This window comes from Protopterus annectens, chromosome 8.part0 (assembly GCF_019279795.1).
Source record: "Protopterus annectens isolate FY-2018-M chromosome 8.part0, PAN1.0, whole genome shotgun sequence".
Taxonomy (NCBI): domain Eukaryota; kingdom Metazoa; phylum Chordata; order Ceratodontiformes; family Protopteridae; genus Protopterus; species Protopterus annectens.
Window position 1 is genome coordinate 604,402,674 of NC_056741.1, and position 26,119 is coordinate 604,428,792.

At 44.6% G+C, this 26,119-nt stretch overlaps 1 protein-coding gene across 1 annotated transcript in view; it reads right to left on the bottom strand.

Annotated features, from left to right (window-relative positions):
- Positions 1-26,119, bottom strand: part of WNK3 (WNK lysine deficient protein kinase 3) — a gene marked incomplete in the record, with an annotated part of 2,462,820 nt that overhangs the window by 1,101,908 nt on the left and 1,334,793 nt on the right. The window contains 3 exon segments of the mRNA XM_044079290.1: positions 23,229-23,354; positions 23,764-23,815; positions 23,916-24,068. Coding sequence (XP_043935225.1) covers positions 23,229-23,354; positions 23,764-23,815; positions 23,916-24,068 — 331 coding nt within the window.

Sequence of the window (26,119 nt, forward strand, 5' to 3'; positions counted from 1 at the left end):
AAACACCTTGGGGGCTGTGGTGAGGCCAAAGGGCAGGGCTCTGAATTGGTAGTGACTGGCTCCCAGCCGGAAACGGAGAAACCTCCTGTTCATTTTGATATGGTAGTACGCATCCTGAAGGTCTATACAGCACATCCAATTGTCCTGACCCAAAAAGGGAAGAATGGACTGTAGTGTGACCATCCGGAATTTTGTTTTCCGAACCAATTTGTTCAGTCTGCTGAGTTCCAAAATAGGTCTCCAGTCCCCTGTCTTTTTTGGTACCAAAAAGAATTTGGAGTAGATTCCGGATCCTTGTTGGTCTGCCGGGACTGGTTGGATGGCTCTTTTTAAAAGCAGCTTTGAAATTTCTAGTGCTGCTTGGTCTCTCAGACTGGGTGGAACGTCTGGAAGAGGCCCTTTTGGTTGATGAGGGGTGTGGATAAAGGGGATTTTGTAGCCCTCGGATATGATCGACTGTACCCATCTGTCCTGCGTAAGGGAGCACCAGGCTTCTGGGTACAGCAAAAGTCTTCCCCCGACTGCCTCCGAAGGTGGACAGTCGGGCAGCTCCTCAGGGGGTGCTGAAAGGGTTTGCCAGAGAAAGATTCTCTGCTACCCTGATTCTGTGGACCTCCCCTGCCCCTAGGGTGGCATCTGTTTTTGTTCCCTCCTCTGCCTCTAGAGGGAAGCTCACCACGTGCGTTCAGCAGAACTCCCTGAGGTTTGCGGAAAAACATTTTCCCGCCCTTTTGACCCTTAGGATATGGTCTAGAAGGGGCGGAAAAACGGACTCCCACGGCAGAGAGAGTCTTGCCTTCCTGTTCGCACCTGGTTAAGGTATCCTTCACTTGAGGTCCAAAAAGAGCAGAACCATCAAAGGGGGTGTTAGTGAATGACGCCTTGAAGGGGTCAGCAAAATTGCAGAGCCGCATCCAGGCGTGTCTCCTTAGAGCAACACCTGTACTTGCGGCTCTACTCGCTCCATCGGCTGCATAAGATATGAGTCGCATGGAAGAGTTAACGATAGAGTTCAGGGTCCCTAGCTGGGAGTTGATCTTTTCCTGAGACCCCACAGCTGCTGGGTCCTGCAATGTTTCACCCAGTTCCTTGAGAAGGTCCCTCTGAAGTCGGGTGAAATAGCATAAATAATTCAGCGACCGCATAGCAAAGGTCGCTGAGGAAAATATCCGCTTGCCGTACCTATCCATAGTCCTAGATTCCTTATTAGGAGGATGGACAGGTACTGAAAGGTCAGCCAACTCCTTAGTGGCTGCCGCCACCACCATGGCATCCACGGGGACACCCTTGGAGAGAAACTGCTTATCTGTGGGAGCAGTAATAAATTTAGTGGGCCTCCGGGGAGTTGGTTCCATAGTATCCGGAGCCGTACACGCCTTCCGAGCCACCACCTCCATAAGTGGGTCGAAAGGCTGGGACACCCAGGGGGTGGAAGGGCGAGAACCGAAGGCATCCAGGTACACCGACTCACCCTCGGATGGGTTAAGGGCAGACCAGTTCCCCCTCTGTTTGAAGATCTCTAAGATGTCAGAAAAGGAGACATCCTCAGAGGGGGACCATGGGGACCCTTTCGAATCATCCAGGTCGGTGTCAGATGTCACTGACTCAGGAGAGTCAACATGTTTCCTCTTACATGTCCTCTTCCGAGGGGGCTCCCCCGCAGGGTCAGGGGAGGCCTCGGAAGAGGAATAAAGGCCCAATGGGGCAGCCTGGAGCGTCGGTTCTCCTCGCTTGGGGTCGGGAGGGTAGGCAGGGGCCAAAGCAGGCACCGTAGAGGGAGGGGCCGAGGAGGCCGACTGTGGTGCCGGTATTGGAGCCAGCACGCTCATCACCTCAAAGGTGCCCCTGTCAGGCAGGGAAGAAGGACCCAACTCCGAAGAGATGAGAACTCCCCCCAGCACCGAGAGGGACGGCTCAGAGGCCGATGTTGGGGACGATCTCACCTGCGCCGAGGCTCTGAAAGGGAGAGCGGGGTCGGACAAGGGTCCGATGCCACTCGCCCCTCGGAGCCGACGAGGAAGTCTCGGCGCCCGGATCCCTCCAAGGACGGAGCCAAGGACGGGATCGGAGCCGACGAAGGAACCGACAACAGGGGGATCGGTTCCAACGCCCCCACAATACTAACCTCGACGACCTCCGGCTCCGAACTCAGCAGAGTAGTCGGAGGAGGAACTAGAGCGGGTGTAGGGGTAGCCCCTGTCTGTTGAGACGGGCTATGTAGCAACTGGGCCAGTGCCTGTGACTTTAAAAGCCGGCTGACTACCCTCTCAAGGTCATGGTCCGAAAGCCTGGAAGACCTAGAGGAATGAGATCTATGGCTCCGCTCCGACAAGAGTGGATACTTCTGAGCCGATCTAACTGACTCGAGAGACAGAGACCTAAAGCGCTTTCTGCTCGGGGATGGCTCCGACACTAAAGTCGGAGCTGACTGAGGTCTAGATGCCTTGGTTCCGGCCGGAACCGACGAGGCAGCAAGAGCACCGCTCGGCGCCGGCTCCGAACATGGAGCCGACAATTTGGCAGGCTTTGAAGGTTTCCCAGCCATGGTCTTCGCCGGGGAACCTTCTGGCTTCAACAAACCTCTAAGAATGAGTGTTTCTGCGCTCCTGCAGGACTCTAGGGCTAAAAGCGTGGCAGATGGAACAAGAGTCCTGCAGGTGCAGAGGGTCCAAACAATACACACAAGAAGTGTGACCGTGTGACAGAGATCTTCTGACAGCACGAGTCACACTTCTTGAAACCCAATACATCTTCTGACAGCACGAGTTACACTTCTTGAAACCCGATACCTTAGTATCCTTTATCCTTAGACATACTACTGTAAAACAATACACTAAATAATAATAACAATTTACTATAAGCCGAAAAAAAAGGGGGGAACTACCGCTAAACAAAGGGACAGAATTCCACACACACACAGAACAACCAAGGGAAATCTGTACTACTAAGGGGAGGGTCAGAGGCCCAACCACCTTAAGGGTGGAGAAAAAGGGAGATTAGCAACTAAAAAAAGGGGAAAGACTAGTCGCTAACATCACTAATACTAAAGGGACAAAGGAGGATAAAAGACTGACTAAAAAACTACCTCAAAAGTTATTAATAAAAATATACGACCTGGAGCCGGTGAAAACGCAACCTCATAGCTGAAGCGGCAAACGAGATCTGGGTATATTTCGCCTAGCATTATGGGACATAGGATAGCCTCGAGCCAGTAAAAATAGCTCTCGAGCTTTAGTATTCGGCCGAGTTGGAGCCGAGGTTCGGCTCTGAACCCATCCAGCAAGAATTAAGGCGAGATTGACAACTTAACATCTGCTATTATTCAACAACTGTCACAAAGGCTAGATGCGATCACACCAGGACAAAGGTGTTCCCGAGTGTCGGTAATTCCAGTGATTTACCCAACGGCTTCACTAATACAACTGTGACTAGTATGAAGAACAACAATGAAGCACAGGATGTAGCACACCACATTCCTAACAATAACTTAACATTTGAACAAACATTACCAGTTTTTGACGAGTGGGTTACCAGAGTTAATACCTTTGGTGTGACCAACTTGAACACTGAAAGTGGAATGAATGGTATGCTTGATGAAATGGATTACAAACTTTTCAAACTGAAAAAATTGCAACTCGAAAATAATTACTTATGGGAATGCATACAAACGGGTAGGGTTACAAAAGGGTTGAGAACTTGGAGACATCCTATCGGCTTGGAACCAGAATCACCACTCCATAAAGTACTCACTGGTATGTTCAACAGGCACAGCTGTGAATACATGGATATCCTGATTAAACACAACAATATTTTAATAGAAGGCTTGTTGAATGAGACAACAGATCTTGATAGCAAGAGCACCAATGGTTCTGACTTCGAGTGATGTAGGTTTGACTATGGTAGAATTTTCACAAGCAGTGATAAGATACAATTATGGCAGAACAAATGTAAAAAAATTAGATAGCGACCATAATGATTATATCCTAAACCACCCACGGGACAAGTATGGGGAGGAAGGTAATAGACAAGTGAACTTTCACGGTCAGGATGGTTATGGACATGCTTAAATAGAGGGGCACAGGTGAATGACACTGATGAGTACTTTAGAGCATTTTCCACAACTTCAGAGATCCAAAAGACTGAAAGGGAAAGCTACTGTGAACCAGGCAAATCAGACGAGAGGGCCACCCATAGTAAAGAAAGAATGGAATCGCTCGAACTTCCATCCTACAAGGCAGAACTGCACATGATGGGACTAGAGCAACTGGGCAGAGACAATGACAAAATTGGAAGTACTGATGTGAGGCCTGGCTACACCTGCAGCAGTGGATCCATTGGGGTTGAGTATGAACTAGTAACTGCTCCAGCGGTATGTGTTTGTGATGGGAACAATGCAGGAAGGTGGGCTCGTTTTTTGAGCAAAAAGCAGCCTGTTTTTTCAACAGCAGGGGTGAACAGAAACGTGAATATATGCAATGGTAGCAACAGAGACTTGCACGACGATTCTAATGCACCATCTGACGAGACTGTTTTTGTCAACAAAAGGTAGCCTGGTACACCCATTTTTTGGATGATATTTTTATTCTTTGGAAAGGGGACAAAAGTTCAGCTGAATTGTTCATCCAAGATATAACACATTACACCAATTTTTTGAAATTTACTTGGGAATTTCAAACTGATAAAATTTCATATTTAGATGTCGAATTAAAGATGTTTCGAACAGAAGATTTATTTCAAGAATATTTAGGAAACCAACGTATTCTAATGCCTTTCTTCACTATTCTAGCTGCCACCCCCATTTTCAGAAAAGGGTGGTGGTTAAAGGCCAACTTGTTCGGGCGGCTAGAATGGTTTCCTTGGATAATGATTTTTTTGGATGAGTGTAATCTGTTAAGAGAAATGTTTACTAAACATGGGTACCCTAGTGTTCTTTTGGATGATTTGATTTGTGAGGTTCACCACAAGAGGTTGAATGGTTTGTTTAAACTCTTATTGAAGAAAGATGTGAGGGATGCTTTACCTGTTTTTGGAATGGAACCTGATGCATTAAATTCTGAGGTTGGGGAGAATATTATGGGGGATAATATGGCCGGAGATGATGAGTCAACTATTGTACCGGATGGTTCAATTTCATTAGATCAAAACACAGAGAAATTGAGTTTTATTACTACATTTTCTTTGGATGCCCCGCTTTTAAGATTTATTCTTATGAAGAATTGGTGATTTTTGACTGAGGATAGCACTATTCATAAACGTGTGGGTGATTCACCTAAAGTGGTCTTTAGGAAAGGCAGGAACATAAAATGTATCTTGGAAAATCAGACCCCTAAATCACACTTACCACATAATGGTATGTTTAAATGTGAAGCTTGTAGGTGGTGCAAACACATTAATGTCAGGAATTCATTCACAACAGCTGGAAGGAAATATAACATTAAGGATAAATTCAACTGTAATTCAAAGGGGGTTGTTTATTTGAGTACCTGCACCTTATGTGGGGTCTTCTATGTTGGGAAAACTGAGAGAACCCTTAAGAATTAGAAGTTATGTACTCACCATAACGTTCCATCTGAGTAGGTAGTTCATTTGTCTGCAACCTGTGGGTTACGGATCCGATATCGGATCCGAGCCGGCAACTTGTTTCAAGCTAATGGATCCGAGCTCCTAGCTCCTCCCTTCACCCATAATCCCCTGCTAACCCTCCATGTCCTCAGATCGAGTTTGCCCCTCAATATATATCCAACAAAGGATATCTAACAACTAGTAGATCCGAAGAAGGTCAGGGGGAAGGAGGGGGGGATGGTTGCAGACAAATGAACTACCTACTCAGATGGAACGTTATGGTGAATACATAACTTCTAAATCTGAAGTAGGATGTTCATTTGTCAGCAACCTGTGGGACAGAGTCCCCAGCTACCTGCACCTTGGGTGGCCATCATGGAAGGATATTACAAAGCACCGCAGAGCCAAAGGATGCTCTCCCTCTAGAAAGCACGTCTAGCTTGTAGTGGTTAATAAAGGTATGAGATGAAGCCCAAGTGGCTGCAGAACAAATATCATCCAATGGGACTCTAGACTTGAAGGCCGCAGAGGTAGAAATGGAGCGGGTGGAATGAGCACAAACTCCTTCTGGTGCGGGTCTACCCGAGGCTTGATACGCCAGTAGGATACATTGGGAAATCCAGCGAGATAAAAATACTTTAGAGATAGCTTTCCCCAAGTTAAATTTAGCAAAGGAAACGAACAGCTGGTCAGATTGTCTATGGCCAGCTGTCCTATGAGTATAAAAACGAAGCTGCCTATGAACATCTAATGAGTGCAGCTTGTACTCTCCCTTATTCTGATATTTAGGGAAGAAAACCGGTAAATTTATGGACTGATTTATGTTGGTTTCTGATGCTATCTTGGGAAGAAAGGAGGGATTGATCCTGAGGTACACTCTATCTGGGTGAAAGATCAGGTAAGGAGGCTTCACAGAGAGAGCCTGAAGCTCCAACACTCTTTTCGCTGAAGTGATGGCTACAAGGAATGCTGTTTTCCATGACAAGAATTTGAGATGTACTGAAGCAGCGGGTTCAAAGGGTGGAGCAGTCAAGGCTTGAAGAACTAATGTAAGATTCCAGGGGGGGGACGGCTTCTTTTACAGGGGGTCTAAGTAAAAAGGTGCCCTTGAGAAAGGTTTTACACAATTTGGCCGACATCAAGGGCCCTGTATCATGTCCCACATGGTAATGTGATATGGCTGCTAATTGCACTTTGACAGTGGAACAACTAGCGCCTTCCTGAAAGAGTTCAGTTAGGAAGTCTAATATGGATGGAAGAGGAGCCATAAAGGGATCTAGATCGTGATGCTCCGCCCAGATGGAAAAACGTTTCCATTTACTGTGGTATACTTTCCTGGTGGAGGGCTTATGCGCTGCCACGTGGATGGCTTTGACTGGTGAAGAGATACCGGGAATCCTAACTAGGAGTGGAACTGGAGCAACCAAGCTGTCAGTTTCAGATTGTCCAGGTTTGGAGTTGGTAAGTTCAATGGATGGGAGATGAGATCCGGAATGGGATCTAGAATCCAAGGGTGATTCACAAGTTGAGACCACAGGTAAGGGAACCAAATTTGCCGAGGCCAGAATGGGGCAATGAGAATCATCTTGCTCCCCAACCGCGAGGCTTTCTGTAAGAGTTGAATCATCAGAGGTAGAGGAGGATAGGCATAGAGTAGACCGGATGGCCAAGCATGCACCAGAGCATCTCTTGGAGTTTCCCCTGGAGGGGGGACTAGAGCGAAGAAATTGTCGCATTTGGTGTTTGATGGAGATGCAAAAAGATCGCAACAGGGTCGCCCCCATGTTGCGAATATCTGCTTTGCTGCTAGAGGATTGAGAGACCACTCATACGGGGTAAGAAGGGTGCGGCTGAGCTTGTCCGCTAGGATGTTGGTCCTCCCCGGAATGTGCGTTGCAATCAGAAAGCAGTTGGTGGAGATCGCCCATTCCCACACTCTCATGGCTTCACGGCATAGAGGGTAAGATCTGGTTCCCCCCTGTTTGTTGATATACCAGACCACCGACATGTTGTCCGACTGAATTGCAATCGTTCCTGTGGGGAGGAAGCCCTGAAGTGCTTGCAACGCCAACAGCACCGCTCTCATCTCCAGAACGTTGATATGCAGGGAGGTCTCTGTATCGTTCCACGTGCCTTGGACTGTCCTGCCTGAATAATGTCCCCCCCCCACCCGAGGCAGGAAGCGTCCGTGGTCACTGTGGTGAGAGGGGGAGAGGTGCAGAAGGGACGGCCCATATGGAAGTTCGATGCTTGGAGCCACCATAGTAGCGCCCTCCTGCAAGCCTTGCTGATAGCAATGGGATGGTGGAGAGGAAGGGAAAGGAAGGACCATTGCACTAACAGAGTCCATTGCAGTACTCGCATGTTCAAACGGGCGCATGGAAGGAGCGTAATCGCTGCCGCCATGGAGCCTAGTGCCCTCAGGACCAATTCCGCTGGTGAAGCCTCTGAATGAAGGATAGCCCGCACATGAAGTTGTAGGTTCCGGATTCTCTCGGAAGTTAGGAAGGCTCGCAAATCTATGGTGTCTATTCTGGCACCTATGAATTCTATGACCTGCGTCGGAGCCAGTAGAAATTTGCCGACGTTGATAGTAATGCCTAGTTGTGGGGCTAGATGGAGAAAGAAGTCTCTGGCTGAACAAAGTAGATGCCTTGTTGGTGCGGTCAGGAGCCAGTCGTCCAGGTACGGAAAGACCTGTATTCCCTGGAGTCTCAGGTGGGCTGCAATCACTGCTAATACCTTGGTGAACACCCTGGGGGCTGTGGTGAGGCCAAAGGGAAGGACCCTGAACTGGTAGTGACTGGCCCCCAGCCGGAAGCGAAGGAACCTCCTGGATCGTTTGTCCATTAAAATGTGGTAGTACGCATCCTTGAGGTCTATAGAGCACATCCAATCGTTTTCCCTCAAAAGGTGGAGGATAGATTGAAGAGTGACCATTCGGAATTTTTCCTTGGTTACTGACAGGTTCAAGCGGGAAAGGTCTAGGATAGGTCTCAAAATCCCCCGTCTTTTTTGGCACCAAAAAGAACCTGGAGTAGAACCCTAATCCGAGCTGGTCTTGGGGGACGGGCTGGATGGCTCTTTTTCTTAGCAGCTGCTGAATTTCTGCGGCCTCCCTCTGATCGGGTGGTACATCGGAGAGGTTCTTGGATTTGGGGACATGGAGTATTGGTATTTTGTACCCTCTGGATATGATGCGAAGCACCCAGCGGTCTGTTGTGATGGACTCCCATGCCGCTAGGTGTTCCGAAAAACGCCCCCCCGACTGCCTCCAGAGTGGAGCAGTCAGGCAACCCCTCAGGGCTGCTGTGCGGGCCGCTCAGAGAAAGGTTCTCTGGACCCAAAGTTTCTTGGAGCCCCTCTGCCCCTGGGGCGACGTCTTCCCTGTCCACCTCTGCCACGGTAGAACTGGTTGTCCGGAGCTGGTTGGGAATGTTGTGATTTCCGGAACCACATCATCTTCTGACCCTTTTGGTTCCTCGAAAAGGACCACTGGGGAGCAGAGAAACGGACTCCGATGGCAGACAACGTCTTCCCGTCCTTCTCGCTCTGGACAAGTGTCTCGCGAACTGTTTTGCCAAATAGGGCAGAACCATCAAAAGGGGCATTCGCGAAGGATGCTTTAAAGGGCTCCGTAAAATCGCAATGACGGAGCCATGCCTGATGTCTCATGACTAGGCCTGCTCCACTAGCCCTAGCGGCTCCCTCTGTGGCATGGGACAATAGCCGCATAGAGGTGTTTGAAATCGATCTCAGAGTGGCCATTCGGGTGGAGTACAATTGTTTGTCATCCTCAGACATGGGGGGGATGCAGCGTATTCTTTGATAAGATCCCGCTGCATCATGATGACATGTGCCATATAGTTCAGAGACCTTACCGAGAAGGTCGCTGAACTAAAGACTCGCTTCCCTAAGCGGTCCATCAAACGGGACACTTTGCTCGGTGGATGGACTGAGGGACTCTCCTGAGCCAATTCCCTCTTTGTGGCTGCCGCCGTCAACATGGCATCTACGAGGGGCCCCTTACTCCAATGTGATCGGTCTTGAGGGGGGGCTAAGAATCCTATCCGGGCGTTTCGGTATTGGCTCCACGGTGTCCGGATCCTTCCACGCCCTGGTGATAATGAGGTCCACCAGGGGGTTGGCTGGAGGGGATACCCAAGAGGTAGACGGGCCTGCTTCGAATGCCTCCAGAAACACGGACTAGTCAGAGGAAGACTTGGGGGCAGACCACCCACCTCTGATTCTCAGCATATCCATGATGTCTCCAAAGGAGACATCCTCGAGGCGATCTTGGGGAGGCTTCCCCTTCCTCCAAGTCCGTGTCCTCGGTTAAGGACTCAGGGGAGTCCACGTGCCTCCTTTTGCACTTATGCTTGCGGGGAGCTTCCTCGGGGGGACTGTCCGAGGAGGCCTCGCCAGCAACATCTTGTTCCAATGGAACCATCTGTGACATCGAAGCAGGCTGCCCCTTTGGCCGGGTGATGGAAGCCTGGCCCAGCAGAGAGGGAGTGCAGGGAGGAGCCGATGCAAGGACCAGGGGTCCGGATGCTCTCAGCAGAGCCCTCTCCACAAAATCGAAGGCCGAGGGAGAGCCACTCTCCAATGGATCCGAAAGTCGGCTCCCACTCGGATCCGATGAAGGGATCAGTGTGCTCCGACCTGGATGGAGCCAAAGGCACACTGAATCCCCCGGATCTGAAGCTCGGACCACGGCTCCGAGAGGTCGGATCCGAAGTACCAAGTACTGTCGGTGCCGACCCACCCCTGGCTCCAACGCTGCTCGGCTCCGAACCTGGGTAGTGGGTCGGAGAAGGAGCAACTGGGTGGAAAAAGGGTGTCGAGCTCCCCCCCTGAGGGGGGAGAGGCAAGAGCACTCCCATCTGCAGCTGGGCCTGGATGAATCTTCGCATCATCCGGTCCAAGTCTGCATCGGATAAACTGAAAGTAGATCTCGAGGAGGCCACCAAGGCAGGCCTGGAATGCCGCCTCGATGACCTCGACGGAGATCGGGTCTCCTCCTCCTCGGGCCCCCGGGAGAAACATGGGGATCGGAGCCGAGGAGGAGGAGACCTAGAAGCAGTGGAGGGAGAAGCCCGCTTAGCTGGCGGGGCCGAAATGGAGGTCTCGGTCCGCCACTTGGTTGGGAGGGTGGCCTAATGGTTAAGGTGTTTACCTTACAAACACAAGATGCAGGGTTTGAATCTCACAAGGGATAATTGGCTAGGCTTAAAATGGCTCACAGGGGCAGTTAGCCTAGTACTAACCTATCCGACTGAAAGAACTCCAGCTCTATTCAGTCGCTTACCGCTTGCTCAGAGGTGACCTTTGCCTAACATACAAGGCCATGTCAAACCCAGATTTGATGAATATGCTTCACCTCAAAAAATCTAGATCCGTCAGAGCCACAAGGGCGGGAGACTTAAACCTCGACACGGCTATTAATAGGACGTGCTGGAGGGATAGATTCATCACCCAAAGACTCCCTATGCTGTGGAATAAAATCCCGGTATATGTGAGGCAGAGCACCTCGCTGGCCTTGTTCAAGAGAAATCTTGACCAATGGATGGGAGATCGCAGATATACCCCAGGATTTACCTCAGTGTCACTGCTCAACAGAGGCACAGCAAAATAATGGGTATAGTTCCCCATACTAAAGGGGTGGCGTAAGCCACAAAACTATGGGCTAGGCTTGTAAATGCCCTCGGGCAGATAGCCTAGTATGAACCTATGAACCTATGAACTTGTGGTGCTTCTCCCTCCTGGCCTCCCTGTCCTCCGACACTTTAGCGGGAGTTTGAGTCCCAGACGGAGGCAGGGGGGCAGGAGTGTCAGCGACCACATGCTGTGGTGGAGCCACGGGAGCAGCAGAGGTAGCGGAGGCCGAAGCCGAGTCCGGGGGTAAAAGTCCCGCCAGGACCAGCTTCGACCTCCGCTCTTTCAGTGCCCTGGGGTTGAACGCTGCACAGATGGTACAGCCCGAGGTGAGGTGTTCAACCCCAAGGCATCGAATGCACCGAGTGTGGCCATCAGCCGGGGAGAGCTTATGGCCACACTCGGTACATGGAAAATATGGCTTTTGGGGCCTCAGCCATTCTTTTTTTTTTTTTTTTTTTTTGAAAAGAAAAAAAAACAACTACACACACACACAGGCCCCAAAAGAAACGCAACACACACACACTAACGACCAGCGAAGGGAGGGTAACTAATTAAGATCAGAAAATAAGGAGCCTAACACACACTTTAAAATGATTAATTTTAACTAAAAAAAGAAATTTCTGACAAGAAGTACTTTGAAAAAAAGGTAAACTTTTTCACTTATCTGACGAGCTCAAAAAGGATCCAGCCATCCACAAGCGTGGCAAACTAGATCTGGGATCATGGAGGGTTAGCAGGGGATTATGGGTGAAGGGAGGAGCTAGGAGCTCGGATCCATTAGCTTGAAACAAGTTGCCGGCTCGGATCCGATATCGGATCCGTAACCCACAGGTTGCTGACAAATGAACATCCTACTTCAGATCAGAATTTACGAACATCTGTATGCTATTGAAAAACTGAATTTAAATAATGCTTTAGCTAGGCACATTAAAGATCATCCTGAGCATAGGTTTATCTTTATTGTTATAAAGTGTGTGAAAATAATAGGGATGGGCCAGTTTCTTTGAAGCTGGATGAAAAGGAATTAAATGTGGCAACTTAAAATGAATGCCCTGGTCTTCCCTGGCCTTAATGATTCTGTTTCTATTGGAAGCACCTTAAAAATGAGGGCTTTAAAAAGATAAAAAAAAAATGTTAATTTATGAATTCATGCATTAACATTGATTTTTAACATTTTTATGTATTTGCAAATTATGTTTATATTTATGTAAGGCATGGTTTGTTATTTGTACTGATGTAGGTTTTATAGTATGAATATGAGTGTACTTACGTAAAATCTGGTTCATGGCTCTTTAAATGTGAGTCTGATTTTTAATTGATTAATTGGTGATGTCAATCAATTTTTGCCTATTTAAGGATGTATTATGCTTTGTGTAATTTGTCTGATGAAGTTTGCCTATTCTGAGTAAAGGAAAGCGATAACAAATACGATATCCTGTGCCTACAGTGTGGTTCTTTACTTCAGGTTTTTGTTTGTTTACTGTTTTGTCATATCGAACAATGATGGTGATTTTAAAATCTTTAATTATACAGATACTTTAGTTAGTAAAAACTTGGTTGAGACGATGGCAAAAGGACTGAATTTTGTTGTGGCAAAACATGTAGATATTGCACAGTTGTTGATGGATTTTAAAATGTAAGTTAATGTTTGATGGTACAGTTATGGTTAAAAAAAGTTATGTACTTACCATAACGTTCCATGTGAGTTGTTCTTCTCGTCTTCATTCTTACTGATGGGTTCGGGGCCGATCCTCGGCTCCGAATAGGCCAATTTGCAAAGCTCGCGGTCTCTAACAGCTCAAGGCCGAAACCCTATCCCACAATGCACCTCTACCTTTCCCAGATGATCTTTGCTGCCAACTAATGTTAAATCTAAATCAGATTTCGAAGGAAATCCTAAAGACAACTAGTGAGAGGAAACTCCTCAGAAGAACCAAAACCAACGTAGAGCCTCTCTCGAACTTCCAGACAATGGATGGGGGTACGTGGGGGGGGGGGGTCGTAATAATGAAGGCGAGAACAACTCACATGGAACGTTATGCTAAGTACATAACTTCTTTATGGGAAGTTGTTCAATCTCATCTTCATTCTTACTGATGGGTAGCGTCCCCAGCACCACAATCTTGGGTGGCTCACAGGAGTACCTGTCTAAGGACAGCAGGACCAAATGAAGCCCTGTCCCTAGAGGCCTTGTCTACTTTGCAGTGAGTTATGAAGGTATGTGGCCTTGACCATGTGGCAGCTGCACAAATAGAATCAATAGGTAGTCTGGCCAAAAAGGCTATGGAAGTAGAAACAGCTCTGGTTGAATGAGCCTTGAATTTGTTCTCTAAAGAAACGTCTGCCTTGTGGTATATAAAGGATATACAATCAGAAAGCCATTTGTTTCTATTTAGACGGAACACTGATCACCTCTTCTATGGTCTTCTGTCCTGTCTAAATAGAAACAAAGTTGTCTATGGATGTTAAGCTTGTGAAGCATATATTTCAATTGATTAGTGTGATTAGGAAAGAAAACGGGTAATTCAATTGCCTGATTAAGGCTGTATTCTGAACAAATTTTTGGTAAGAACAAAGGGTTCGTCCTGAGGGAAACCCTATCTTTGTGGAACATTCAAATATGGGTGGTTAACTGAAAGGGCCTGCAACTCCGAAATTCTGCGTGCAGATGTAATGGCCACCAAAAAAATGGTCTTCCAAGAAAGATATTTCAGCTCACAGGAAGTATCAGGTTCAAATGGCAGTAGAATAATCTTGGATAGGACTAAATTCAGATTCCATGGAGTGGTAAGTGATTTTATTGGTGGTTTTAGATGCATCGTATCCTTCAAAAAGGCCTTTGCCATCTTGTGGGACATAATACCATTTCCTGATTCACCTATATGGAAATTAGATATAGCAGCCAGTTGCACCCGGATGGTTGCTGTTGCAGCTCCTTCATTGAACAATTTGGTCAGAAACTCTAAGATATCCCATGTGGAGGCTAGGAAGGGGTCAATGTTGTTCTGCTGAGCCGAGACTGAAAACCTCTTCCACTTACTGAGGTAGAGTTTCCTGGTTGAAGACTTATGTGAGGACAAAAGAATATGTTGAGCTTCCTTTGATAAATTTTGGAACCTGGGTATTCTGGGAATTGGAGCAGTCAAGCTGTCAGTTTGATGGACTAAAGAGAAGGGTGAAGAGCTCCTGACAAGTGGGTCAGAAGACCCAGCACTGGGTCCAGGATCCAAGGTTCTTTGACTAAATGAGGCTTCAGAAAGGGGAACCAGATTTGATGAGGCCAATATGGGGCTATTAAGGATAAGTGTCCTGCCCAGAAAAATGATTTTCTGCAAAGCTTTGGGAATCAGGGGAAAGGGAAGGAAGGCATAAAGGAGTCCCGGGGGCCAATCGTGTATGAGCGTGTCCCTCGGGGACTGTCCCTGTTGAGGGATCAGGTCAAAGTAGTTGTGACATTGTGTGTTTGTGGGAGTAGCAAAGTGGTCGCAGCAAGGCTGGCCCCCATCTGCGGAAAATCATTTCGGCTACTTCGTTCTTGAGGGACCACTCAGGATGCAATAGAATTGCTCCGCTGAGTTTGTCCGCTATCACATTGGATTTTCCCGGGATGTGCATTGCTATCAGAAAGCGCTGGGTGGACTCTGCCCATTTCCATACTCTGAGAGCCTCTCGACATAGGGGATAAGATCTGGTTCCGCCTTGTTTGTTTATATACCAGACTACGGACATGTTGTCTGACTGGACTGCAATTATGCCCAGAGGAAGAGAGTCTTGAATGGACTGTAACGCTAAGAGAATCGCTCTCATCTCTAGGATGTTTATGTGCAATTGAGCCTTGCGTACCTGCCATGTACCTTGGGCTGTCCATCCCTGATAATGCCCTCCCCCCACCCAATCAGGGAGGTGTCCGTGGTCACCGTTGCAACTGGAACCGGAAGGACAAAGGGACGTCCCATGGTCACCAATTCAGACATTAGCCACCACCGAAGATCGTCCTTGCAAGAGTTGATTTTCAGAACTGGGTGATTCATTGGTAAGTCCTGAAAAGTACACTGTGTGAATAGCAGCCACAGAAGAATGTGCATGTGAGATCTCGCCAAGGGAATTGCAATGATAGCTGCTACCATGGTGCCCAGCAGCTTGAAAATCTGCGATGCTGGTGCTTTGTGTTTTGAAAGGAGATCTACAACTTGATGTCGTAGGACAAGCACTCTTTCTGAAGGAAGTTTTAAAGACATGTTGACTGCGTCTAAGTCTGCTCCTATAAACACTGTATGCTGCGATGGCAATAAAGTAGACTTTTCTGAATTTATTGTGATGCCTATCTGAAAACATAGATCTAAGGCAGTGTTCCTTGCCCGAATAAGCTGATGCCTGGTGGTGCAGTGAGGAGCCAGTTGTCCAAATATGGAAACACCTGGATTCTTTGATGTCTCAAGTTAGCCATGACGACTGCCATACATCTGAACACTGTGGTTGTAGTGAGACCGAAGGGCAGGGCCCAAAACTAAAAGTGACTGGCTCCCAGCCTAAAGCCTAGGTGATCCCTGGATGGCCTGGTCATTTTGATATGGTAGTATGCATCCTGAAGATCTATTGAGCACATCTAATTGTCTTTCCCTAGGAACGGGAGTATAGACTGAAGTGCGACCATTCGGAACTTTGTCTTTTCTACATACTTGTTGAGTCTGCTGAGGTCCAAAATTGGTCTCCAGTCCCATGTTTTCTTTGGCACTAAAAAGAATCTTGAGTAAGTTCCGGATCCTTGCTGGTCTGCCGGGACTGGTTGGATGACTCTTTTTCTAATAGTTTTTGAACCTCTACTGTTGCAACATCCCACAGACTGGGTGGAACGTCCGGGATTACTTTTGTTGGTTTGGGGTGGGTATGAAAAGGGATGAAATAGCCTCCGAATATGACATTTTGTATCCATCTGTCTTTTGAAATTTTGAGCCAGGTGCCTAGGTAGAAAGATAAACGTTCCCTAGACTGCCTCCAGAGTAAGACAGTCAGTGCTCCTTTCAGGAGCACTGGTAGGGCTTCCCAAGGAACTGATCCCTGTCGCCCTGGTTCTGCGGACCCCCTCTGCCTCATGGGCATCATCTTCCATCATTGCTCCCTCCTCTGCCCCTGGAGGAGGCTTCGCCTCGTGAGTTCGAAAAGGCTCCTTGGGCTTTGCGGAAGCACATTTTTCCTCCCGTTAACCTTTAGGGTAAGGTCAAGTAGGGGTGGAAAAATGAACTCCTATGGCAGATAGAGTCTTTCCGTCTTGCTCACATCTGGTGAGGGTCTCTAACTTTTGGTACGAAAAGGGAAGAACCATCAAATGGGGCATTCACAAAGGATGACTTGAAAGGTGCCGCAAAAGAACTAAGCGCATCCAGGAATGTCTCCGAAGAGCTATACCTGTATCCACTGCCCTACTCATCCCATCAGCTGCATATGATATGAGACGCATGGAAGAGTTAACGATAGCAAGCTGAGACGTCACTTTATCCACCAATGTATCGGCTACTGCACCCTGGAGAGCATCTCCTAGCTCTTTCAGGAGATCTCTCTTTCAGATCATCTCTCTGAAGCCTTGTGAAGTGGGTTAGATAGTTCAAGGACCGAAGAGCAAGGTCATAGAACTGAACATGTGCTTGCCGTATCTGTCCATAATCCTAGATTCCCTATGAGGATGAATAGACGTAGATGTCTTCGACATCTATTTCTTAGTGGCTGCCGCAACCACCATGGCATCAACAGGTATTGGTTTGGATAAAAAGGTTTTATCATGAGGAGCTGAGATGTATTTGTTGGGCCTCCTAGGAATGGGCTCCATAGTATGTGATGACTCCCACGCCCTTCGAGATAAAAGGTCCATCAACTCATCGAAGGGCGGATAAACCCAAGAGGTGGAGGGTTGAGACCCAAAAGCCTTCAGGAGCACTAATTCATCCTCAGTAGGGTTAAGGGGCTGCTAGTCACACCTCTGCTTAAGGATCTCTAGGATATCTGCAAAGGAGATATCCTCGGAAGGGGACTTTGGGGACCCTTCCGATTCCTCCAAATTGGTGTCAGATGTGATGGATTCCTGCGGGAAATCTAAATGTCTCCTCTTACATAACCTCTTCCGAGGAACCTCCTCAGTGGGAACTTCTGGGGAGGTCTCGGAAGAGCAGGGTTCCCCCAATGGGGCTTCCTGAGGCTCCGGGTCCCTACGCTTTTACGGTGGGTCTGCAGTGATGGAGAAGATTCCGGAGCTTTATGGGAGGAGGTGGCATTTCAGAGGTTGTGACGGTCAGGGGAGACAAAGCCTTCCTCATGGCATCGAAGACACCATGGCTCCGGTGCGAGGAAGCATCAGGGTCCAAAAACACCGATGACTACTCCCGCACCAAAACCGCCGGATCAGAGCCAGAGGTGGGAGCCGAGCTCATCCATGTCGAGGCCCCAAGGGGAAGAGTCGGAACCGATGCATTGGTTCGACTCCCCTCCCTGGAGCCGACGGGAGAGTGTCGGCGCCCAGAGGCCACCACTGGAGCAGAAGATATCAGGGTTGTCGGTGCCGACAGATCCGAAATGAGTGTCGGTACCGACGGATCCACAAACGACAGAACGTCTCCCTCCAGCTCCGATGCCTCGATTCGAGTTGGAGGAGAAGAAGAAATTAAAGGAGATGATGTTGTCGGTTCCGAAACTGCCTGAGTTCTGAAACTGCCAGAGTCAAAACTGACAGAAGTTTAGCCAGCGCTGGATCCTGTAACAGTCTCCGTACCACACGATCCATGTCCGATTTCGACAGTCTGGAAGCTCGAGAGGAAGTTAAAGGAGGAGCCGGTGAGCCCAGAATTGGAGATCTTAAAGTCGGAGAGACTGGTTCCAAAACTGGGGACCGGCTCCGAGCAACTACTTGTACTGATGGCTCCAAGGACTGTGGAACCAAGGCAGGTACCTTTTTTGAAATCTTTGGAACCGAAGAGCCCTTTGGATCTGAACTTGCAGCAGATGAAGCAGAAGACGATGGTTTTGAAGACAATGGCTTTTGTTTCCCTGGAGAAGCAGTATCCAAGTCAGACTGGAAGGCAGACTTGATAACTCCACCCTCAACCAGTTTCCTCTTCCTCTCAGCCAAATCCCTGGCACTGAATCCATGGCAAATGGAACAAACTTCCTGGAGATGTACCTCTTCCAAACAGTAAACATAGATGGTATGGCCATCTGTGACGGACATCTTCTGGTTGCATTTAGGGCACTTTTTAATCCCTGATTTAGCTTTTTCAGACATTATGCAATATGAAACCTTGCAGCAATAATATCTTAATAAATTCAAGAAAGCCTGGCAAAGGAAAATAAGCCTGACCGGCTACAGGTATAACAACTCAAGAAAGCCACTTGGCTATACAGACTAGCTGTTGCAAATGAAACTAAGCCTAACCAGCTACAGATTTATAAAAAAAAAAAAAAAAAAACTAAAGAAAGCCTAACTTCGGCTAAATGGGATAGGGAGAAAACTAACAAAGCAACAACAGGGCCTAATCACCAGAAAAGAAAACACAAAGTTCTGTCAACTTTCTCAAAACTAGCACAAAAACCTAAAGAAGGATAGCCTATCCTTATTTGAATACACAAGTTTTTTTTCTTTCAAAAAAAAAAAAAAAAATGTCCAAAAACTACAAAAAAACACACTTACCTGATAAACAAAACGGCCTAAGCTGTAGAAAACGCATGACCTGTTGCAGCAGCAAACTAGATCTGGGGAAGGTAGAGGTGCATTGTGTGATAGGGTTTCGGCCTCTTGCTGTTAGAGACCTCGAGCTTTGCAAATTGGCCAACTCGGAGCAGAGGATCGGCTCCAAACCCATCAGTAAGAATGAAGGCAAGATTGAACAACTTCACATCACATGTTTAAGGACCCTCAGTACTTTTAACCCTACAATCCATCCCACCTTGCAAATGTATGAGAAAATATGTGAGAATGACTATAGATTTTAAAATAAAGGGCCTAGTAATAATAAATATAAGTTTAATTCTTTAACCATATTTGGATGAAATTGAGCACATTAAAGAAGTTGAACATCCGGTTTATGAAACCAGATAAGGGAGAAGGAATGGTTTTGATGACAAAGGATATGTACATCATCAAAATGTTTGAACTACTGAGTGGGGATGCATACACTTTAACTTTTAGTTTGGAAGTAAGGAAAGCCTACGATAAAGTTAAGGAACAAATTAGAGATTTGCTGATAGAAAATAGGATAACAGTTGAAGAATTTAACTTTTTGAATGTCAGTTTCCCAATTATCTCTAACATCTTCAGAATCCCAAAAATACACAAAAATGTAACCAACCTCCCCCCACTGAGACCTATAGTGGATACAAGGGGGTCGCTGACTAGTGCATGCGCCAAATTTTTGGACATGAAATTAAAACATCTAGTGGCAAAAGAACAAAAAATCTGTAGGGATTCCTGGGATTTCCTCAACAAAATGAATAAAGTAGGTTATGAGGAAGATGACGTATTAGTAACCATCAATGTTAAAGACTTGTACACAGTGATCCCACATGATATGAGGAAGAAATTAGTCGGTTTTGTGAATTTCTAGATATGTATCATGTGGACCAGTCCCTAGTGAATTTATATGGGGACTTGCTAGAACTACTCTTAAAAAACAATGACATCTTTTTTTTTAAGGGAAATATTACTTACAAAAGGAAGGGGTAGGGATGGGCGCAAGCTGTGGTGTGCTGCTAGCTAATATTGTTATGGCAATATGGGAAATGAAATTTCTTCTGAATAGTGAATTTAAAGTTAATTTAAAAATTTATATACACTATTTGGACATTTTTATTTTATGGAGAGGGAACGAATTTGAATTAAACAGGTTCCAGGAATAAATAAATGAATTTACCACTGTTTTTTTAAGATTCGCAGTCCAAATAGAAAAGAAGATTGCTTACCTTAATGTGTTGTTAAAAAAAGACAAGAAGGAACACAAATATGTGCCGTCTATTTTTAGGAAACCCACACATTCTAATGGTTTGCTACATTATTGTAGCGCATATCCAGCAGCCCCAAAAAAATCAGTAGTAAAAGGCCAATATGTTAGAGTCCGAAAGGTGACAAGAACAAAAGATTTGTTAGAGGAATGTAATATATTAAAGATGTTTTTGAATAGAGGGTACCCCCCCCCTTATTCAACTGATAGTATTGAAAAGGAAGTGGTATATAAAAAGGAACATAGGGTTTTACCAACCACTGTTAGATAAAATGGAGGGAAGTGAACATATGGGGTTCCACACCCTTAAAAAAGATTGGGAAATATTTTAATTATAGGGTAGTTACAACCTTCAGTCTAGAAAGTGAAAGAATTAAAACCATATAGGTCAAAAACTGGGCATTCCTGACGGAAGAACCAAGTACTTGGGGCAAAGTTAGACGAGCGCCCTTGTATTATTTATAGGAAGGGTTTGACTTTAAAAAAACATATTTGAGAGACCAACCAAGAATGACAAGCACAGAATGTGCTGTTGTGGGTGATGCAACTATTGTAAATACATTTTGCTAGGTAATAGCATTAACTTTAATTAACAGAAAATACAGTTAAATGATCGATTTGCTGTTCTTCGAGGGGGGTGGTATACATCGCCCTGTGTCAAGCATGTTTCAGCATTTTACTTGGGGAAGACTGAAAGGTCTTTAAAATAACATTTATGGACATTGCAATGACATTAAGAAAAATAACATGAACAATGCATTATTCAAACATATACGTTTGTACACCAAGCGTTGGTTTAAATTTACTATTTTAGAACAGGTTAGGATTAACGAAAGGGGTGGACCCTGGGCGATTTGGCTGGAAAAGAAAGAACTATATTGCAATAATGGTTAAATGCGACTAGCTATCCGGGACTGAATGAGCATGTTTCCATTTCTAGTGTATAAAAATTAAAATCCTTAGAAAGATAATTATGAAAAATGACTAAGAATGTTAAGAAATAAGTGTGTGAAAGGTGCAAGTATGGTTCAAAATGTCCACTAAAACTATTGCTTAATGGTAACTATGGCAATATATGGAGGTTACTATACAGCAGGGTGTGAGCACAATCTTGTAAATGATTGGTTGGAGTTGAACTGACGTAGCAAGTGAAGGGTGATTTAAACAATGGGTGATAAGTATTTTAATTATCTGAAGTCATTTTGCATTTAACAAGACAAAAGCACTTATCATGGGGTATTGGTTTCATCTTTTGTTCAATGTTTTATATTAAAAGCTTTTTTCCTACTGCACATTTCTGGCCCTCTGTTTGGTTTATCAGTCCGTTATTCTTGCTTCGTTGAGGATTAAAAATAAATGTCAAGAAATCCATAACAGTATCCTTTGGGAAGTCATCCATCCCTGGTAAATATCATATTGACAAACCACCCCTCAGAGTTTTCCCAGTAGTCAGAGAGTTAGGGACACACACAGATAGTAATCTGGCCTTTGACCATCACGTGTCTACAGTGGTGAGGAAATCATTCTATGTTGCGCAACTTATAAACAAAGGTATGGCATCTAAATCCAAGGAAGTCATTGTTCCACTGTATTCGGCATCCATCAGACCTCTCATTGAGTACAATGCCCCCCCCCCCTTTGGTATGTACCTAACCAGGCATATCCAACAAGTGGAACATCCACAGAGGTTCCTCACTAAAAGAATACAGGGGATAAGTAAAATGTCTTATGCAGACTGCCTCAAGGCTCTATCCCTGTATTCTGTCTCCTACAGGCTTTTGAGGGGAGATCTATGCCTGGCATACAGGGCATTGTCAGAACTCACTCTGATGGACCTCCTGCATATCCACAAAACAAACAGCACCAGAATTACCCATTCTAAAGACTTAAATTTTGCCTGTAATATAAACAGGACCTGCCAAAGAGAGAAGTATGTATCCCACAGACTACCCTGTCTATGGAACAGGCTCCCCATCCATGCAAAGCAGAGTTCCTCCCTAACCCAAGTCAAGGGTAACTTGGAAAATTGGATGGGAAACCGGAAAGTCATCCCTGGCTTGGCACCTATAGCCCGTAAATGGTTCATCTCCTAGGCTCATGTTTATACTCATCAAGGGTATCAGAACTTGTCAAAGATTTCGGATGCAAGGCTAGGCTTAAAAAGGCCCTTGTGGTCATTAGCCTAGTAAACACCTGTGAACCTATAAGTACTCGTCTGTAGCAATTCCTGCCACTCTTGGGGAACATTATTTTCTTTTCTTTCCGATTCTGATATTTGTTTTATATGATATTCCATGACCATTCTGCAGTACTGCATTTCTTGCTAAAGCTTTAAGAAACATTTTGTTGAAGATCATTCTCTAACCTGTCTTGACTACTGACAAAGCTACTATGTGTGGTAGTCACTATACATATTACAATGATGTCTTAGCTCCAAATCTAATATACTTGCACAATTTGTACTGAAAGTACAAGTTTTAAAACAGTCCGTAAACGAAAAGATGATTTTAAAAGTAATTGTTTCAGGGATGCCTCATGCAAGGTGTCAAAAAGGATCCACTTCTTGGATGTAACTGACTCTAATGGGCTCTAATATCTAGCATGTTTAGGTATGTAATAATACATTCACTTTTATGCCACCCAAAGAATGCTTTCTTTCATTTTTTTCATCCATTTCCTCTTCCTGAAATGAGGCTCTACACTCAGTCCCAGTATAAATTGGAATACAAGGCAGCGTCCATGATGATTCATCACAGTTTAGTTTTCATTCAATAGTTTTTTTATATTTTTTTCTTCTTTTCAGTAGGGCTTAGATCTTCCTTTACACGGTGATGATTACTTTGGACAGAGAAATACTGAGCAAATAATATATACTAATCTACAAAACAAATAAAACCGTAGAATACAATACATTTCACTGGCAACATAACCATTATGTTATAACAGCCATGACATCTGTATAATTGTTGCAGTGTAGAATTACACCCTCATGAATTCCCTCTCACTGCATGTATTAAAACCTACCTACAACAAGTTGGGGATCTTCCAAAGTGGTTATCTGTTTTCTAACAGTTGATTCTCGATTCTTAATTGTTCGATTGACAAAGAACCTCCATCGACCAACTGGAGAGGACTGAAGCACAGATTCATCTGTAATGCAAAGATAAAAACAGTGATAATGAACAGCACAGATTCACCTACTATGCAAAAACAAAAACAGTGCTTATGTACAGTAACCAGCCTCGGCCTAAAAAAGAAATGGCTAGACTTTGAAATAGACCCAGAATATTTCCAAGTTTAAATTTAAAATAACAACTGATGAGGAGTTGTAGTCTTACAATACTCAAGAAGAGAACAAAGCAATTTTACATTTCTTCTAAGAGAACAGCTAAAATGTCTGCGCTAAGATGACTTTGAAATCAGAACCTATTTTTCATACAAATACACTCATTCTGCAAATCCTTCCATAGAACCATTTTACATATTTAAAGTCTTTATAAGATAAACTACTTCATACTCATGCAGTGGCAATGATAAAGGTTTGCACAGAAGTACTCACTGCTACTTTGAGAAGATGATGGATGTATCTGGACTTGATCTGTGGTTCCATCCTAAATAAGAAATGTAGTGATAAATAATCTTAAACTACTTGATCAAGGGCATTTATAAGGTATATTTATATCTTATATTTATAAGAGACACAATTCTTACTTGATTTAGTCCTGAGGTGGTTGCATGTTCCATGTTAGAAACGCGATCCTCTAATGAAAGGCTCTGCAGGATCTCCAAAGCATTAGACACCACCACCTTCAGTTCTTCAACAAATTTCTCTTTCTCCATCTCCTGTACATAATTATCTTCAACCTGTTGACACATTTCATTACAGAAAAGTTAGTCCAAAAAAATAGTAGCACTTAATACCCAACACAGCTTATAAGATAATTTTTCTTGAGCGAAGAAGTCTTCAACAAACACTGCAGGTGGCACTGGTTTTGGCCTTCCTCTCCATACAATAGTAGTAGTTTAGGGATCTTTAAGCAGATTACCAAGTTGGTCATGCCATTTTCAGATAAAGTTAAGCAACTTGTGCCAAAAAGTTGCAATAATGGAGGTGGACAGTATGGGGGAGAAAATGTACTATGTAAGGGGATTCTAAGACCAGATGTAGGTAAACATCTGTCAAGCCCATGGAAGGTTACTAAAGCTGTCCATTCTAGAAGACTTTGAATTACTTGATGACAAACTGCCAGAAAAAATATTTGACTATGAAACCCTCAGATCACTTACCATAGCCATATTTTCAAATAAATCACAGTTCCATAACAACGAAGATTACAATCAGCAGAGATCTAACCACAATGCTACATAACCATTTTAATAGAAAGAAAACGGAATTAAAATATTCTGCACTTATTTGCCAGAGATATGTAATAAGTAAAATGTTTCCTCCATTCCAGTTGTTGAATTTTAATTAATTCATCCATCTTCCTGTGTTTACTGGGGTACAGCTCTGATTAAAAATTGCTATTTGCAGGCTCAGCCATGGTTGCATAATGCAAATTAATTAAATAATATAAATGTTCAAACACTAGGGCTAGTTGAAATATTAACAAAACAAAATAAACCAACTGGAATGCAGGAGGAAGTACTTTTTCCTTTACTTCTATGTCTTAACAATATTTTTCTTTCTTCTAATTCTTGTTACACTCTAGGTAATAAAGTTCCATGTGTTTATATCAGAAAGTGTAATATATTTACCTAACCTGTAAAAAGGAAATTAGAGTAAAAAACAGCAACATAACAAGCTACAATGCCAAGTGCACAGTGCACTAAAAAATTTCACCTGAAAAAGTCAAAATTAGCTTCAAAATTACATTTTATATAATTTGGAAACAGAGCATTATAGACATTCCCTTAACCTATATGTCATGTGTTACCTGGCTTTTCCATAAGTTTATGACACAGTATAGCATCTGAATCTCTGACCTTCTAATTACAGTTTGGTTTACACTGTCAGACGATACTGGTAAATGAATGGTTATTCCTTTACATTTCAACATCATACTGAGAAAGTAAAATTATGTACTTTTAACACAATCGGTTAGATTCATCTTCTGTAACTTTAGGAACGATGCAACAGAGATCAAAATCACCAAGGACGACAATCTTTTCAAGTTTGTCTGGCATCCTTTCCCTTCACATCACTTCTATCTCACTTTCCAATTCTTCAGCACACACTGCCATGCTGAGGGAAGTCGTCAAAGGAAAGGACAGAAGGAGGAAAAAAAACATAGCAGGTGCAGGATGACCCTAACAGAACACACACTATTGTAAACAAATACCTTTTGATATCTGATAAGAAATAGTCCCTCTTCAGTAATCTTTCATCTTCACAGAAACATATCATGAACAGCAGTGTTCTCAAAAGAGGACCCTAGATTAAAATAATGTTCAAGCTTGCAGAATCTCACGAAAAATCGTTCAAGGAAGAGTCAGCTGTGTTATTTGCTTTATGTTTAGAGCCACTGGCAAAGAAAATAAGGTACTAAGAAATTAAAGGATAAAACCGGTACAGCCATCAAGAAAGGTTGGCTTTATGTGCAAAGGACTGTTGTGGAACATCTTGTGACAGTTTCACATCTTTTTGGGACAAAAAAATTAAAGAAGATAAAAAAAGACTACGACTGTAACCTGCATACCCACACATGAATTGATTCAGCAATACCCATATTTATGAAGAAACAATTGAAGCATTTAAGAGTATGGATCAAAAAGGATTCTATTATGACAGCTAATGATATGTGGGAAGAACCTAAACAAAATACAATACAAAAACTGAGAAATTGGAATGTCTTGTTTATGGATATGGAAAGCAAGATACCAGCAGTGAAAATGTTTTTTTTTTTTAAAAAAAA